At 38.3% G+C, this 19658-nt stretch overlaps 1 protein-coding gene across 7 annotated transcripts in view; it reads left to right on the forward strand.

Moving 5' to 3' along the window:
* Window positions 1-2415, forward strand: part of exoc2 (exocyst complex component 2) — a 265236-nt gene extending 262821 nt beyond the window's left edge. For all 7 annotated transcript variants that reach the window (XM_072283403.1, XM_072283402.1, XM_072283405.1 and 4 more), the window contains one exon: window positions 1733-2415. In XM_072283403.1, coding sequence (XP_072139504.1) covers window positions 1733-1826 — 94 coding nt within the window. In that variant the 3' untranslated portion in view covers window positions 1827-2415. The remainder of the gene's footprint in view (window positions 1-1732) is intronic.
* The last annotated feature ends 17243 nt before the right edge of the window (window positions 2416-19658 follow it).

Here is a 19658-nt window from a genome sequence, read left to right on the forward strand (position 1 = left end):
AGTTGAATCTAATCTAAATCATGTATATAAAGAATGAATATCGAGAATTTCAAAAACCCAAACCTTCTGGTCACTGGCTTCCATTCTGAGGAATAAAACCTTCAGCCACCATAGTCTACCTCCTACTTCTGAGCCATAACCAGCTCTCCCTGGATTCCATGGAGCCTAACCTTCTAGACCCACCTACCATATGGGCCTTTGTCCAATAGGCAATATCCACAGCCCTACCCTCATCTACCCTTACTCCCTCAAAAAACTTAAAGATTTATCAAGCTCAACCTACTATGCACAAAGCCATGCTGACTCCTCCTAATCAGACTATCCAAATGCTGGTAGATTATCCTTCATAATTTCTTCCAGTAACCTCTCCACCTCTAGCCTGAAGTTTCCTGGTTTATACTTGCTACACTTCTTAAACAACAAAACAACATTAGCCACTTTCCAGTCTTCAGGAAATTCAGCAGTGGCTAACTATGAAGCAGGTAACTCCACGAGGGCCTCCACAATTTCTGCTCTAACCTTCCACATTTAGAAGGTGCACTGGGTAATTACCCACCTTAATATGCTGTAAGGCTGCAAATCTCTCTTCCTTAGTAATATTACTGTCCTCCAAAACACACCCCCCTGTTTCCTTTATCTCCTGAGCAATGAAGTAAACACCAAGGAGATAGATCTGTTAAAAATCCCACCCAACTCTCTTAAGCTCAAGGCTCTGCTGATTCTAAGGAGACCTACTCTCTCCACCCTTTTACTCTAAATTTGGATTTTCCTTAACTTTACCTGCGAGATCTCATACCCTCTCTTTGTTCTCCTGCTTTCCTTCATATGCACTCTTTATCTTTTTATCAAGGGATTCAGTCACCCTGACCTCCGCAACCCATTTTTTCCCTTGACTGGAGCCTAAATACCTTGTCAGCCAGGATTGCCTAAATTTACCAGTTTACCCTTTATCTTAACAGGAGAGATTTCCCCTGGACTCTTGATATACCAGTCTTTAAAAATCTCTTAAATGATGCTTTGAGAGGTAATAATTTCTGTTCCAAAGTGTGCAATACAGGTCAAAAGTAATTTTGTAGCCTTAAAGTAATGAAACAATACTTCCAATTCAATGTGATTGCCACACAATCAAAATGGAATCTCTTTCAAATATTGAGTCAGGGAAACAAAGTTCACTTGGAATTTGATTACCTTGTAGCAAGTGTTGTGAATTCACTGTACATATGGTTTAAAAATTAATTTCAAAAAGGGCAAAACTGTGACCAAATGAGTTTACTAAAACCTCAGGCAAAATCACGTTGGACCAGTTCCCCAACCTGAATAGCTATGCATTAATGGTCCGCAGCCACACTTAAATAAGCTAGATGTGAAGACCCAGTCTTAGTGGCCTTCCCAATCCCCACATTCATCCATGAATGAGTTCCATGAATCCATGTGGACGCAATGCACATCTTTCTAATTAGATTTTAGTTATATTTAAGTGTCCTGTTCATAATTAAGAAAATAATGTTTCTATCCATGAATGATGAGCATTAGAAATGGAGGAAAACTTGCATCAAATGGCTGTAATAATTGTTAATTAAACTGAAAGACTAATTGAATAAAATATCCATTGTCAACATTAATTACTTTTAATAAGTTAATGATAATTGTCTGTCTATTAGAACATCCATGAAAATAAAATGTAGTGCCATGGTCAGGTGTGGAATACACACTAATTGCCTTTTTATTTTAGATTACTTGAAGAGCTCCTGAACAAATTCAAGAGCAGCATGCACTTACAGCTCACTTGCTTTCAACCTTCCTCACGAAGCATGGTGAAGACTTAATGCTGACAATATCTAAGGGATGCAAATGCCTAATATGAAACTAAGTATCATAGCTTGAGAATTTTTAAAAAGTTGTACATTAAATATATGCCTGCTAAGCCATGAAATTATTTCTTAAAAAGGCTGAAAATCAAAGCATACTGTTGTTTTGTTGATGTTTGTCAAGCACATTTAGCAAAGTTAGAAGCTTATGTTAGTAATTTAACTTGGTAGCACCTGGTGCTCTAACCCTATTTGTAAAATCTTTAAATACATTTCAAGTTGCATGTCATTTTCATAAGAAAAAAAACATTAAAAAGAGGATTAAACACTTTAAACTCAGTATTAGTGTTTCAAGTAAACATTATTCTTCAGAAATGTTAATTGATGTACCTAAGTACACAGTTTTTGTGCATTTCCTTCCCAGCATTCAATTTAGAAGCAAGAATTGAGAACACCATGACACTTCATGCAAAATACATAATCTGAGTGTATTTACCACTAACTTGTGAAAGTTTGAAGATATGTACCAGAAGGGCATGTTCCAAATCTGGAATTATTAATTGTTATTTATGTATTGCAAGTAAATAAATACAATACAGCAACTTAATTCTGTTTCAAAACTTGGGACATTTTTTTAATTCTTAAAATTATAATTTTAAGGCTGTAATTTATTGCAGTCAGGGCAGTATAAGAAGTGATATGATCAAAGTCTCATCCCTGATCAAGCATTAAATGGGAATATCCCATAGTGATAACAGATTTAATGCTGTAATTTTGTTTAATCTGGTCTTTAAAATTATAATGGGCCTTCCAAGCAATGAAAGGAAAAGCTATTCCTACTTAGCTTTGGCTTCAGTTGCTGGAGAATTTGCTAGAGAAATGCCAAAAACATTTGTGCCAGAACATGTCCATAGGCAAAGATAAAAGCAAATCCAATAATGCCATTACTTTAAAAAGCTAGGTAAAGATTTTGAAAAGAAAGGAAGTAAAATGATTCAAAAGACAAAAGAGAAAGTTTGGGGAACAAACTAAAATGGATCATTTTCAGTCTGCGACCCGACATCAATACAGGGGACAGATTTGCCTTCTGTGCTGTATATTGTATAAATCTTGGAAACAGAATCATAACCTAAATAACAGTTAATGTATGGAATAAAAGTAATTATGGAAAAATTTCCAGCCATTAATGTTTCCATAAAACGTAGGAGCAGAATTAGATCATTTGGTCCAGAGTCTGCTCCATAAGCAATGCTTCATCAATGTGCAGTTTATACTGAAAGCCATTAGTTTTATTGACAAAGACAGGCTAACTGTTATGAGACATCCCACCTCTCCCGGAAGATCCGGGAGTCTCCCGCATATTAATAGTGGCTCCCTGATGCCCGCAAATTATATACAATATCACGGAAATCAATTTTTTGAGAGCGAGCAAGAGAAAGCATGCGAGAGGGCGCGAGCGATCACGAGAGAGAGAGCGAGAGCGCGCCATGGCAGAGTGTTCCAAAAAAAAAAGAAAATATAAAAGGTACAGTACGTCACCCCAGACTACACTAAAGTGTACCCCTGCGTAATAGGGGTCAAAATAATGACAGTGCTGCTCGCTGCACTGTTTGCAACAGTGACTTTTCTATAGCCCATGGTGGGTTAAGACTGTAAAAGACATGTTGAGGTGAGTTTAACAGGTGTCATTCGTTCATTAGCATAGCTAGCGTTATTTAAACTAGCTGACTAGCTGCTCAGGAGCTACTCTATTGCAGACATCCCACCTCTCCCGGAAGTCTCCCGCAAATTGTTGGTACTCCCTCCCTGAAATGAGTTTTTGCAGGGTGGGATGTCTGTGTTGTGGAATTAGTTTGTGCTGCTAACATTCGATTAAAGTGTGTGGTATCATAATTCACAGTGGTTTCAAGGCTTTTTTTTGTCTTTAATGGATAAGTTTCCACAAAGTTAACTATAATCTCTTCAATCATCACTTAAGAATACTCCGGACGTGTACCTGTCATCAGCTGTTTGTAGAACCATTTGTCTGACCTGCTGAGCTGGCCAGAGATGCACTTGTTTGTCTTTCACTTCATGTTGGCACGTGGAAGCACTTTGTTCTTCATTTTTCTGCCTCACCACTTAATTTTCATCAATGATGGTATATGCCTTTGGTGTAATCTTACTAACTGCTTCATGGCCCAACTGTCTAGAATTCAGGTTTCACATTCATAAAGTGTAGAGAGCAGAAATGCTCTGCACACCCACAGATTATCTTGATAGCAGCCTTTAATCTTGGAGTGAATGATGTTGCTTTACTTGTAACTCTTTGCACCTGGGTAAAATCTGCCAGATGTATAAAAATTATGGGGGTGGATACTGAAGGACGAGTAATCAAGTTCATGCAGATCCACAGTATCTAATATAAACTGGAGCACAGCACATGTAGTTAAGTTATTCTGAATCCAGTTATAACATTGTATCCACCCAACTATGTCAAAAAATAACTCAAGTATGTTTCGCTCACAAAAATAAATAAATCCAATCCAGGAAATTACCATCCAGTCAGTCTACTTTCAATCATCTTCAGAATGATAGGAGATCTGGAGATTGATTTCAAGAAACATTTACTCATCAGTAACCTGCTTGCTAAAGCTCAGTTTGTTTGTTGGCAGAAACACTTTGTTTTAGAATTTATTTCAGAATGGTCCAACATGACCCAAGCAGCTGAAGTCCAGAATGAGGTGGAAGTAGAATACATCTGACACCAGTACCGTATTTGACCTAAGTGTGGCTTCAAGAAGCCTTAGTAAAAGCGATGTCAAGTGACATCAAGGGGAAGAGAACCCTTGATACCCCGTCATGCCTTGCATGTGAAAGATGGTTGTTCTTGGAGATCAGTAGTCCTTGGACATTGTTTTCTGAGTTCCTCAAGGTGATATCTGAGGCCTAATCATGTTAAGCTGGCTAATGTTGACCTTCCTCACATAAAAATGCCAGATGTGGCAATCTTAACTGATTATCTCATAATGTTCAACTTTATTTACAACTCCTTGAAGCAGTTCATGCATCAGAAAGATCTACAAAACATTTTTCTAACCACCTGCCCTTGATATTCAATGGTATTACTTCAATACATCCCAGACCATCAATTTTATGCGAGTCACCATTGACCAAACTACATCAAGCCGCACAGATACTGTGATTACAACAGAGGTTCAGCACACTGAATCCTGGGGAAAGAGGACTTGCAGATGAAGAAAGTTTATGATGATTAGGCTTATATTAACCAGAGATTAGAAGAATGAGAAGATCAATGTGGAAACAACTGAAAATTCTGATGGGACTAGACAGTCTAAATCCAGGAAGGATATGTCCAGTGGTGGGAAGGACCAGAACTAGTAACTGTAACCCAGAGGTATGAAAAAGGCATCTAGGACTGGCATGGATGAAATTTCTTCACCTAATAAGTGATGATTCTGTGGGATTTCTACCACAGAAGACAGCTGAGTCTAAATGATATAGGTTATTTTAATATAGAAATAGAAATCATACTAAAGCCTAAAACAGTCAGAGAAACATGGGGAGAAAACAGGAACAAGGTAGCGAATTTGGATGATGGTTGATATACCATGACCACGTTGAATGACAGAGTAGAGCAGGGGTTCCCAGCCTAGGGTCCATGACATGAAAAAGTTTGGGAACTCCTGGAGTGGAGCATAAGGACTGAAAGGGCTGCGCCAGTTGTTCTGTGGTTCTAGTTCGTAAGAGACTGGGTATCCATCCTCTAGCGAGTTTCTCAACTCCTGATACTTTTTCACCATCAGCAAAGCACAGCTCAGGAGTATAATGGATTTCTCTCTGCTTACCCGGATGAGTGCAGTTTCAAATAACACTTAACCTTCCAGAACAGAGCAGCCCACTACCATAAAAATTCATTCTCTCCATTAGCACAACAGTGATGCAGATTATACAATATAACCTATCTTCAGTCCCTCATGTAGATTACCCCTGAGCATATCATGCAAAAAAAATTACTTCTTCCTAAATGAAAGAGGAGAGCAACAGATGCAAAGGAACACTGGCACCTGCATGTTCTCCATTGAGGCCTATTTGACTTGGAGATATATCACAGGTTCCATCGCTGCTTACTGGGTCTAAGTTTGGTGTTGTGGGAATGCATTCAGACTACGGTTTTTCAACAAAGTAGCTCACAACCATTTTCCTGAGGTCAATTAGAAATGAATAACTGTTGGCCTTCTCAGCATTGCCCGCATCTCAGAGATTGAATAACAGGTGGTGATGCCATGAGAGCTGAGAAGCAATTCCCACATAAGCAATGTAGTTTCAACAAATCAGGCCAGAGCTGACCACTGGATAAACACCCTATCCATCTGTCAGTGTGTTCACTCCGCCCACTCCCGCTGAACCATGGTTGCAAGCTTGTTACATCTATAAAATCTGCTGCTACAACTAGTCAAAGCTTCTTTGACAGCACTCACAAAACCTCAAGCACTGAAGGGAACAACCGTACTGCAAAGGTGGAAATGCTACACACTGCAGGTTTGCCCACAAGTCACTCACCAGAAAGGGCTTTACCTTTCAGACTGGAGTGATTCACAAAGGTTTGAGATCAGCCTTCTAAGGGCAATTGAGGATAAGTAATAAAGGCTGACTTTGACAAAAGCAACCATGTACAGGAAGTGAATTTAAAAAAAAATCAATCACATGCTCAATCCGGTAAATTACAAACAGAATTATTTAGAAAGGAACACCTGTAGTGCTGAATCGCTATCAACGACACCACTGAAGGAGGCACAGCAATAATAGGAACTGATTATAATCTAAGGATGGCGTTAATAGCAGTCGGTTATTTAACCATTCGAATGCGTTCTTCCATGAAATCATAGATGTTCTATATCACAATCCATTAAATCCACATTGTAATATATTCTTTGAATCCCTTATCTTATTTTAAAAAAACATTTTTATTTAGGGGTATAACAGTGTCATGGTTAAGTCTCCAGACTCTGCCCTATTGATCCAGAGATGTTAGTTTAAGTTCCCTCCCCCCCCCCTTCACACACACACACACACACACCTGGGGAATTTAAATTTATGTAATCAAATAAATCTAGAATTTAAAAATAAGCAACTAGTAGTAATAGTATCCATATTGTGAGAATAAGATTGTTGTAAAATCCCACTTTGTCCATTAATGTCCTTAAGAAATCTGCCCAATCCATGTGCAATAACTGATTCATTAATGTGTTTAAGAGTTAATAGCACAGAATTGAAGGACCATAGGTCCATAAGATATAGGAGCAGAATAAGGCCATTTGGCCCATCAAGTGTGCTCCACCATTTCATCATATCTGTTCCATTTCCCTCTCAGTCCCAATCTCCTGCCTTCTCCCCATATCCCTTCATGCCCTGAGTAATTAAGAACATGTTAACCTTTGATTTAAATACACTCAATGACTTGGCCTGCACAGCCATCCATGGCAATGAATTCCATAGATTCTCCATACTCTGGCTAAAGAAATTCCTCCTCATCTGTGTTCTAAATGGATGTCCATCTATTCTGAGGCTATGCTTTCTGGTCCTAGCTTCCCCCACTATAGGAAACATCCTCTCCACATCAAATCTATCAAATCCTCCCCATGCACTACTGTAATCCTTTCATTCCTAGAATCATTCTTGTGAACCTTTTCTGAACCCTCTCCAAAACCAACATATCCTAAGATAAGGGGCCCCAACCTGCTCACAATACTCCAAGTGAGGCCTCACCAGTGCTTTATAAAGTTTCAACATTACATCCTTGCTTTTATATTTTAGTACTCTTGAAATGAATACTAACATTACATTTGTCTTCCTTAGCACCGACTCAAACTGCAAGTTAACCTTTAGGGAACTGTGCACGAAGACTCCCAAGTCTCTTTCCACCTCTGATTTCTGAATCTCCCTGTTTAGAAAATAGGCTACACTGTTATTCCTTCTACTGAGGTGCATGACCATAAACCTCCCTACACTATATTCCAAATGACAATTATTTGCCTGTACTTACAATCTGTTGAAGTCCTTCTGCAGACTCCCTGCATTCTCAACACCACCTATCCCTCCACTTATCTTCAACCCTATCCACAAAGTCATAATTTCTGTCAACCTAGTCTTTGGCATATAATGTGAGAAGAAACAGTCCGAAATCAGCCCCTGTGGAACACCCCTAGTCATCTGCAACCAACCAGAAAAGGCATCCTTTATTCTCACTCTTTGCCTTCCGCCAGTCAGTCAAACTTCTATCCATGCTGGTATCTTTCCAGTAATATCATGGACTCTTCTCTTGTTAAGCAGCCTTAACAAAGGCCTTCTGAAAATCCAAGTTACCGTATCACTGACTCTCCTTTGTCTATCTTGCTTATTTCCTCAAAAAAAAATTGCCAGGCAAGATTTACCCTTAAGGAATCTGACTTTGGCCTATTTTATCTTGTGCCTCCAAGTACCCTGAAACTTCATCCTTGATAATGGACACCAATATCTTCCCAACCACTGTGGTCAGGATAACTCACCTATCTTTTCCTTTCTTCTGCCTAGCTTCCTTCTTAAAGAGTGGAGTGCATTGCAATTTTCCAGTCCTCCAGAACCATTCCAGAATCTCATGATTTTTGAATGACCATTACAAATGTGTCCATAATCTCTTCAGCTACCTCTTTCAGAATGCTGGGGTGTAGACCAGCTGGTTCAGGAGATTTATCTACCTTCAGACCTTTCACCTTCCCAAACACCTTCTCCTTAATAATAATAACTGCACTCTGCCTCGTAACAATCTCAATTTTCTGGTAGATGGCTAGTGTCTTCCACAGTGAAAACTGATACAAAATACTTATTAAATTTTTCTGCCATTACTTCCCCCCTTTACTACCTCTCCAGCATCATTTTCCAACAGTCCATATCTACTTTCACCTCTCTTTTACTCTTTACATATCTGAAAAATCTTTTGATATCTCATTGATATTATTGACTAGCTTTCCTTCATATTTTGTCTTTTCTCTTCTTATGGTGTTTTAGTTGCCTTCTGCTGGTTTTTAAAAGCTTCCCAATCCTTTAACTTCCCACTAATTTTTGCCGTCTACCTTTTATGCTGTCTTTGACTTCCCTTGTCTGCCACAGTTACTTCATCCTGCCTTTAGAATACATTTTCATCTTTGGGATATATCTATCCTGTGCCTTCTAAAATTCCCTCAGAAACTCTAGCCATTCTGATGTCATCCCTGTTAAATATCCCATTCCAGACATCTTTGGCCAGCTCCTCTCTCATGCATCCATAATTCACTTCACTCCACTGTAATACTGATATATCTGACCTTATCTTCTCTCTCTTAAACTGCAGGGTGAGTTCCAACATATTATGATCATTATCTCCGAAGGGTTCCTTTACCTTAAGCTCCCTAATCAAATCTGGTTCATTGCACAACATCCAATCCAGAATTGCCTTTCCCCTAGTGGGCTCAACCACAATCTGCTCTAAAAAGCCAACTCATAGGCATTCTACAAATTCCCTCTCTTGGGATCTAGCACCAACTTGGTTTTCCAGTCCACCTAAATATTGAAATCCTCCATGATTATCGTAACATTTCACTTTTTACATGCCTTTTCTATCTCCTATTGTAATTTATATCCCACATCCTGGCTACCATTCAGAGGCCTGTATATAACTCCCATCAGGATAATTTTACCCTGACAGTTTCTTAGCTCTACCCACAAGGATTCTACAGCGTTTAATCTTAGTGTATATGACCTTTTTCAGAGCATTTAATTTCAGGAATAGGTAATTAACACTGGCACTTCCAGCAATGTGCATATTAAAAAATCTTTCTATTTGCTTGACATCTGCAGGCTTTTGGTGAAGAACGCTTAAGATTTCTACAAACTTTTGTATGGAAATTGTGTTTACTAACTGCCATTCCCCATTTTAAGCTTTTGCTGTCATTTACAGGATTAAATTTAACTCAAATTTCTGTTGGAAATTTGTGGAATCTACAAGTCCCTTTTTCTGGAATTCACCTGACAGAGGTTCAGCCATTAAGTATATTCATGCCCAAATGTTTAAACACTTGGGAAAACAAAGGATATTGAATTGAATGGGAGTATGGGTTTGATAAGGAAGGTCATACATAATCTGATGTAATTGTGAAGTTAGCCTGAGGTGCCATATTTTGATACTCCGACTGTGCACAGTGAATCCTGTATACACTCCACCCAATGCACAGATACAGTTACCAAGCCCTAACCAATGTCTTACATGTCTTTGCAGCTGAGATTGCTAAACTTGGATTTGCCTGTTCATCTCCTATCACAGAAGCTATCTGATCCATCATTGCGTTCCTAAAAGAGAAAATTATTTCTTTAGATGAGAAAATCTGCTGATGCTGGAAATCCAAGCAATGCACACAAAATACTGGAGGAACTCAGCAGGCCGGGCAGCATCTATGGAAAAGAGTAAATAGTCGATGTTTCAGGCTGAGACCCTTCATCAGGACTGGGAAATAAAAGATGAGAAGTTAGAGCAAGAAAGTGGGGGGAGTGGAGGAAAAAGGACAAGGTGGTAGATGATAGGTGAAACCAAGAGAGGGGCAGGGGTGAAGTAAAGAGCAGAAGTTGATAGGTGAAAGATAAAAAAAAATCTGGAGAAGGAGAAACCTGATGGGAGAAGGGTAGAAAACTATGGAAGAAAGTGGGGGGAGCAGGTGATGGCAGAGAAGGAGATAAGGTGAGAGAGGGAAATGGGACAGGAGAATAGTGAACTATCAGGAGCTCAAGAAATCAATGTTCATGTCATCAGGTTGGAGAATACCACAGGTGGAATATGAGGTGTTGTCTAATAAGGTTGTGGATTACAATGAAACTGGATTGCTGCAAGAAACATTTGCATGTAATATGCCGAATAATTATTTCTTTACCCTCTCATGGCAGCAAGAAATTGTAACGTTGTGATCACACCTCAGCACATCACCAAAACCAGCCCACACGCCATGGACACTGTTTAGACTTCTCACTGCCTCCATAAAGCAGCCAGCATAATCAAAGATCCCACTCACCCTAGTCATTCTCTCTTCTCCCCTCCACCCATCAAGCAGAGGACATAAAATCCTAAAAGCACATTCCACCAACAGCTCCTATATCACTATTATAGAAGTGTTTCCTTAGTACGATAAAATTAACTCTTGACCTCAGAATTTACTGTACCTCATTGTGACCTTGCACTTTATTGTCTACCTGGACATACTCTGTACTGCAATACTTTATTCTGCGCTCCATAAATGCAAGAGACTCTGCAGATGCCATAAACCTTGAGCAATACATACAAAATGCTGGAAAAACTCAAGTCAGGAAGTATCTATGGAGAGGAATAAACAGTCAACATTTCAGGCCAAGACCCTTCATCACGACCTGTCTGAAATTCTCATGAATGGTCTCAGTTCAAATTTCCAAATGTTAAGAATTGAGAAAAAAGCATTTAACAAATTGATATTAAAGCATTTATCTCTTACCTCAAACATGAGTGCAATTAAACCTTCATTTAGGAACAAACAAAAACTCATCAAAAATTTGTAAAATAATCCATAAAATGAATTAGGTTGACCATCTACACAGTGCTTGACATTGAAGTCTACTGTGAAACACTATACCAACCAATAATTTGAGTAAACTATCTACACTATCTATGATCAGTTGAAATAATATTGTTCAGATTGTAATTTGAAAACAAAATGCTGTGAATAAAATTTAAGCTTTAAAACAACACACAAATAGTGGACTAATATGTACATATTGCATGCAAGTATTTCTTACAGCTATCGAGTTTCATTTTAATCCACAACCTTACCAGTATTTCTAGTCTGCCTTAATATTTTTTCTGCCACATTCTTCAGTATTATTTTCTTCATAGAAAAGTGTGATCTATCTACTCAGTTTAGCTTAGTCCAGCATTTAAAAGCTTTACATCTTCTCCCGTTGTATAAATATGTAATCTTCCTCCATGATTCCCATCTTAACTAAATTATAAGATAGAGTAAATGACAAGATAATTTTTTGTTTAATCACTCATCACGAAAAAGCCTCAAGACTTTAGATAATTTTTATTCATAGTTAGAAAACTAACGCAGCTAATTCTTAAAACCATACAGAGGGGAAAATACAGAATTTTTAACAGTTATCTTACCAACATCAGTTTGTAAGAATGAATAATTCCCTTTAGGTAATTACTCAAATGCAACATTTTTTTCACGCTTTTCTTTAACCATCTGCCCAAGAATCAATCTATTACAGCAAGTTAGGTAAGGGCATATATAGTCATGGCAGTGCCCTGGAGAGTGTTGTTGAATGGAGGGACCTAGAGCAAAGGAGGCTGAGTGGTGACCTTTTAGATATTTGCAAAATAAATGGTTAGGTATATGTACAGTAAAGGAAGAGTTTGGAGGGACATGAGACGTACACAGACAAATTGGACTTTCTCAGGCAGGCATCTTGGTTGGCATGGATATGTTGGAGTTGGGCCAAAGGGGTCTGTTTCTGTTCTGTACAACTGTGAGACTTTATGAAATATACTAATGATGGACCAAGTTTGCCAGTATTGAAGATTAAATTTTATTTTTCTGCTCCTTCAGATTGCTCCAAGGTTTTACCTTGCCTTAGCTCAATGATTATCAATGCACAGGAAACCTTGAAGAAATTTGCACCCTCCCAATATTGGATTCCTGTGCACCTTCCTATCCCTATGCTCCACCACTGACAGCCTTGCTTTCAGCTGGTAGATACCGAGTTCAGAAATTCCTTCTTCTTCACCACTCTACTCCTTGAATACATTCGCAGGATCCTCCCTACTTGCTCAGGCTGTAAATCATAGGTTAACTTAGTTTCTCCTCTTTCATCCTGAAGGCAATTTTTAAAATTTATTTTTAATTACTATTATTTTAATCAAAGAGTGCCATTTGATGTTTTTCTACATTGAACATTATATAAATGTATATATGAATGATTTACCTAAGTTCTCTGTGCAACACCTGAAATGTTTGATGTCATTGTTTATTGTCCATCATAATTGACCTTTAAAACCTAATGAGAGCCAAGTGATGAAATTGCTTTCTTTAATATTCAGCAGAAAGTTCCAGGGTTTTGAAACAGTGAAAATGAACGAATAAGATGTTACAAATCACATTGGTGGGGGGGGGGGGGGTTCAAAGTGTAACGCACTCCTATGGTCCATTTTATTTAATCCTCACTGTAAGAGATGTCAATGGGTTTTAAGTACTGTCAAAGAATCCTTAGCGAGTTAACAGATAGCAGTTAACACACACAGTTAAAAGATAGCAGTTAACGCAATGTTTTACGGCACCAGCTATAAAACCAATTCGTTACCCGCTGCTATCTGTAAGGAAATTGTACATTCGCCCCATGACTGCATGGGTTTTCATTGCGTGCTCTGGTTTCCTCCCACATTCCAAAGACAGACAGGTTAGGGTTAGTAAGTAACAATACTGTGTTGGTTATTGAAGCATTTCACTGCATGTTTCAATATAAGTGACAAATAAAGCTTTTTTTTCCTTTTTAAAAAGATATACTGGTGGTGAACTGAATATGTATTTAAGAACCCAATCAAATGGCTTTCTTCCCGAGTAATGGTGATCTTTCTGCATGCTATTAAACCATGCAAACATAGTTATTAAAAATGGTAAAAAGATTATAAAGGCTTTAACCTGCCCCTATTGCCTACAAGATTGGTGTGGCTGGTGCAGTTTCTGCTCATTTACTGATTCCCGTAACTCTGATGATGCCAATGCTATTGATGGTTAAAAGATTTCTTCTTATTATTGGTTGCCTTTGCCTGACAATTATTTTGTATGAATGATACCTCCCCCCACTTATATATTTATTTGTGCAAACATCAGTGAAGGACACGGATGAAGCTATTGAAAGTTATTGGCTATGTAACATTGCTCTAATTGATGTCCTCAGAGTAAAATACCAGCCAGTGAGGAGGTTAATTTTATTTAAGCTCCTTGATAATGCTCTTGGCTGACTTAATGTTATAATCAATCACTTCTGCCTTGTTCCTCAATGCTAGTTTTCTTTATCTATGTTTGAACCAAAATCATCTTGGAGTCAGGTAGTCCTTGCGATATACAAATTCAGCATCAATGATCAGACTAGTAATAAAGCCTCTGATTAATTGAGGGAAAGGATGATTAACAATCAAAATCTTAGGTCTGAAATGAAACTCAAAGCAGAGCAGCAGTGATCATTGCCTTCCTATATTTATGAGAGCTGGGCTACCTACAGCGGGATCCTCAAGATGCTGGAAAGGTACCACCACAGCTACCTTGAAAGAAACTATTATCCCCACTATTTCCTGAGAAGTCTCGGCCCACAACAACTCAAAATGAAGAAGGAACATTTGGGATGACAGTGGAAATCTCAAATCTATACATCAGGAACACACAGGATCACTGCATAAATGAAGGAAGGATTAAACCACCTCTCCACCTGTAAGGCATTTCCTGACCCACCTGTGGATAGGTCTGCAGATCCCAATATACATCACCTCAGAATCCACAAAAGTAAGCAGATGTATGGTTTTCCTTGATCTTGAGGACTGCACAAGAAAAATTGTTAAATGTCACTTGTTATCACTGTCAACAACACCCTCAATCATTTTCTTACCTATTGCTTATAGACTGATTGTTCCTTATCGCTTGTGCAAAATAAATCTGGGAAATTTTCTGCCTTGTCAGATAGGTATCAATGCTACAATTGTGCTGTAACAGCTTAGTACAGATGCAGCTAGTTTTGGAGCATTAATCTTAGGTAAGGTTTATCATCACTCATTACAATATTGAGTACGTCCAGTCTTGATTGACTATTGTGAACCCAGTCTTAATTTGGCACTGAGGTCAATTTCAGTAAACCAGCTCCCGTGATGCTTGGTGACTTAGAAAATCATGTTTAAGTTTATGCTTCCATTTGTGTTTCTCTTGGTAGTTCATTTTAATGTTTTTTGAAGTTTTTTATACTCAAATTAGAACCCTTAAGGTCACCGCTAAAAATGCCTATGTCACTTCGCAAAATATCTCATTCATGACTTATACTAGTTTTAAAAATAATCTAAATTCAAATAAGTACAGGTTGGTTTAACCCCTCGATGCATTGTCATTTTCTGTGTTTTGCTTCTAAGAATAAGAAGTTGTGAATTTTCCATTTCCCTTGGTATGCTGTAAACAAGACAGATTTCCTGTATTCATTGCTTTGATCTTTGCTGTGCTTTATTACAATGCACATCATGGGATTTTTTGTTTTTAGATTGTTTAGAATATGTCAGAAAGTAAATAACAATGTGAAAAGGAAAACATTGCCTCAAAATTAGGGGGAAATTATCAACTCGGCTGTTATTTTAAGAATGATAAATTACTGTCATTTCCTGATTGTGAAATAATAGCATTACATCAAATCAATGGGATTTTTTTCAATCTTATTGTTTTCAGATTGGTATTTCAAACAGAGCTCGGGTTAATTCAATCATTTTAAGGCTCCAAAAATACAGAAATTCCTAATGTTTTACACCAAATTTAACATTTTAAACATCACTGACGTAAAAGTGCTTGGAAGTCTGCACAAAAGGGTAATGTCTTTGAGTATTTTGCATCAGTAAGTACACGTTGATAAACTCAAGAGCAGTATTCTGCTGATGTTTTATTAACTGAAACCTGCCTTTATCACAAAAATATTCCTTTTTAATAGGAGTGTCTAAAGACATCCAAGTAACCTTATTTTAATAAACCAAAAATAAATTCTAAAAGAACTATACAATGCAAGTGTACAGTAGTTTCTTAGTGAGCTAAATATATATATTTTAAACAGATTTATGTCCTATCCTTAAAATAAAGAGATTGTGTTTATGACTGCCGTTAAAGGCTTGCAAATAACTCCCCAGATTAATTTAACCTGGGCATGCAAGCAGTATGATGAACATAGATAGCTTCCAACTCCATTGATTTATTAGCATTGCAAGTGATTGCAAAAGCTAAGTTTACATCATTTGTGATTTGCATATGAAATTCATGAAGGATTATCACTGCTTTTTCTGAGCTGGTATGAATTGTGCAGAAAAATAAATGCAATATATTTGAGGTACAGGTTGACCTTCACTAATCTGGCACCATTGGGACCTGAGGAGTGCCGGATTAGTGAAAATGCCGAATTACAGAAGGGTCACATTAAGCATAATCAGTGCCGTGCTGAATTATCAAAGGAACTGGATTACAGGTAGTCGGATTAGTGAAGGTCGACTGTATTTGAAGTCTCTTTGTGGACTTTTTTGTGTGGCCTGTCTTTCCTCCACATCCCATGAAGATAACAAATTGAGTTCAGTTTCTGTTCGATGGTATCTGTATTAATTTGTAGCATCACCTGTAAAGATATGGTAGAATAACAGATAAACTGTGAGGGCTAGTAAATCAGAGGCTCACACTACTGATTTGGTGACATTTAAAACAGAGTAATGATGATAGATCCGAGGAAGATAAACAGATTGTCTTAACCAGCAGATTCAACAATGTATATCAGAGAAGGAAATCTCTCAATCTTACTCAGTCTTTTCTATATGTGCCTCCAATGCATGTACATGCTGCCCATTATGCCCCTGGTGCTTCAGGCAACAATGCAACTCTCTATCTTGGTCCTGGTCAGCAATGTGGATGACCCTCAGAAAAGCCCACCAGACCATGTGATTTAAAGACAATCAATTGCCAGTGACATCCATTGAATCAGTTTTTAAAACTCAGTTGTCATTCTCTGTATCTGAGCTTGCTAGAGAAGCTCTTAGTCTAGGGCACCCACAATAGTCAATGCCAACATTTGTGTAACTTGAACTTTCTATAATAAGCCTCTGAACTATGATAAAATAATATGTCAGGTTTTCTATGACACAGTTGTTCAGTTTTTCTTCCCTCTTCATAACCTTTGAATATTGAGAACATTTTTAGCTTCCTAACCAGAGGGTCAACTTTTCGTGACGATTTCATTGTGAACGTTTCAGAACTGTGCTTTAACTCCCTAAATATCACTGTATAACTTGTTTAAAGAATAGAGAAGTGATCTTCAAATTGCATAAAGTAGTGATAAGCAATGAATCATTTCCAAGCACTACCATAAAAAGAGAAGTTCATTTGACCTTGAGTCATATTTAAAATATAATTGCATTCTCTTCATATGTCATGAGTAACTTCAGACAAAATAAACTTTTCATAAACTTAAAGAAACCTCAATGCTCAATTCAAAGTCCAAAGTAAATTTATTATCAAAGTACGTAAATGCCACCATATACAACCCCGAGGTTCATTTTCTTATGGGCATACCCAACACATCTATAATAGAATAATAACCATAATAGAATCAATGAAAGACCTCACAGATTTGGCTGTTCAACAAGTGTGCAAAAGGCACAAACTGTGCAAATACAAAAAGAAAGAAACAATAATAATCAATAAATAAACAATAAATATTGAGAACATGAGATGAAGAATCCTTGAAAGTGAGTTCACTGGGTGTGGGAACATTTCAGTGATGAAGTGAAGTTGAGTGAAGTTATCCCCTTTGGTTCTAGAAACTGATGTTTGAGAGGCAATAACAATTCCTTAACCTGGATTGTCAGTCCTGCGGCTTCTCTTACTTCTCCCTGATGGCAGCAGTGAGAAGAGAGCGTGTCCTGGGTGTTGAGGTCCCTGATGATGGATGCTGATTTCCTGCAACAAAGTTTCCTGTAAGTAGGGAGGGCTTTACCCATGATTGACTGGGCTGTATCCACTACTTTTTGTAGGATTATCTGTTTAAGGGCTTTGGTGTTTCCATGCCAGCTTGTGGTGTATCCAGTCAATATACTCTCAACTACACATCTATAGAAGTTTGTCGCAGTTTTAGATATCTTGGCAAATCTTTGCAAACTTCTAAGGAAGTAGAGGTGCTGCCATGTTTCTTACGTGCTGGGTCCAGGACAGGTCCTTCAAAATAATATCACTGAGGAATTTAAAGTTGCTGACCCTCTCCACCTTGTCCTCTGATGAGGACAGGCTCATGTACCTCTGGTTTCCTCCTCCTGAAGTCAATAATCAGCACCTTGGTCTGGCTGACATTGAGTAAGATGTTGCTGTAATGGCATCACTCAGCCAGATTTTCAATCTCCCTCCTATATGTTAATTGGTCCCCACATTTGATTTGGCCTACAACAATGGCTGCAAAACAGATTTGGCTTTGGAGCTGTGCTTAGCCACACAGTCATAAGTGTAAGGTGATTAGAGAGGAGGGCTAAGCACACAGCCCTGTGATGCATCTGTGCTGATGGAGACCATGGAGGAGATGATTTTTTTTCCAATCTGAACAGACTGGAATCAGCAAGTTAGGAAATTGAGGATCCAATTGGACAAGGAGGTGTTGAGGCAAAGGTCTAAAAGCTTATTGATTAGTTTAGATGATGATATTGAATGCTGAGTTGTAGTTAATAAAGAGCATCGTGACATATGCATCTTTGTTGTCTAGATGTTCCAGGGTTGAGTGTAGAGCCAGTGTGATAGCATCTGCTGTGGATGTGTCACTCCAATAGGCAAATTGGAGTGGATCCAAATCGTTTCTCAGGCAGGAGTTGATATGTTTCATCACCAATCTCTCAAAACATTTCATCACTGTGAATGTTAGTGCTACTGGATGATTGTAATCAGGGCAGATTATCACGCTCTTCTTAGGCACTGGTATAATTGAAGCCTTGTTGAAGCCGGTGGGTACCTCAGACTGCCAAAGTGAAGGGGTTGAAGTTCTCAGTGAGCACATCAGCCGGTTGATCAGCACAGGTTTTCAGTACTTGGCCAGGTATCCCGTGAGGGCTGAATGCTTTTAGTGGGTCCACCCTCCTGAGGGCACAGGATTATCGGCATTAAAGGCATTGAGCTCATCCTGAAGCAAAACCCTATTGTCGCCTACATCGCTTGACTTAACTTCATAAGAGCATTCAAGCCCTGCTACAACTGTTGAGCATTATTGTTAATTCCAGTCTGGAATTGACACTCGCCCTTGTGTTGGCTTTCTGGAAATCATGCCTGGACCTCTCGTAACTTCCTTGATCACCAGATTTGAGTCCCTTTCACCTGACCCTCAGCAGATTGCTCCATCTAGGTTCATCCAGAACTTCTGGTTAGGAAAGACTCTCAATGATATTTTGGGGACAGACTCATTTACAATTGTTTTGATAAAGTCAGATGAAATAATATCTGCAATATGATATTTCTTTTCTTATTAGTTTGACTGAACAATGTTAATACCAATGGATACTTGGCATATTATTAATATTGAATTAGTTTGAATTTAAATTTAAAATGCCATCTAACCATTGGTATTAATAAGTTATTGTGGCAAGCAATAGAATCTATGGTGCTATAGAATCACATAGGATCATAGCATACGACAGCACAGAACCAGGCCCTTTGTCCCATTCAGTCCATGTTGACCTCATCTTCTGCTTTGTATCACTTAGCTGCACCCAGACCATTTCCCTCCAAACACCTTGCATCCATGTACCTATCCAAATTTCTCTTAACTTCCATCTACCACTTCCAATGGCAGCTTCTTCCACACATGCACCGCCTCAGATTGTCTTTATATATTTCACAATTCACCCTAAATCTATGACCTCTAGTTCTAATCTCTCCCAACCTGAGGAGAAAAAGCCTGCATACATTCATCCGATCTATCCCCCCATCATTTTGTATACTTCCATAAATTCTCCCCTCTCTCTCCTACACTCCAGGGAATAAAATCCTAACCTATTCA

This window comes from Mobula birostris, chromosome 19 (genome assembly GCF_030028105.1).
Source record: "Mobula birostris isolate sMobBir1 chromosome 19, sMobBir1.hap1, whole genome shotgun sequence".
Lineage (NCBI taxonomy): Eukaryota > Metazoa > Chordata > Chondrichthyes > Myliobatiformes > Myliobatidae > Mobula > Mobula birostris.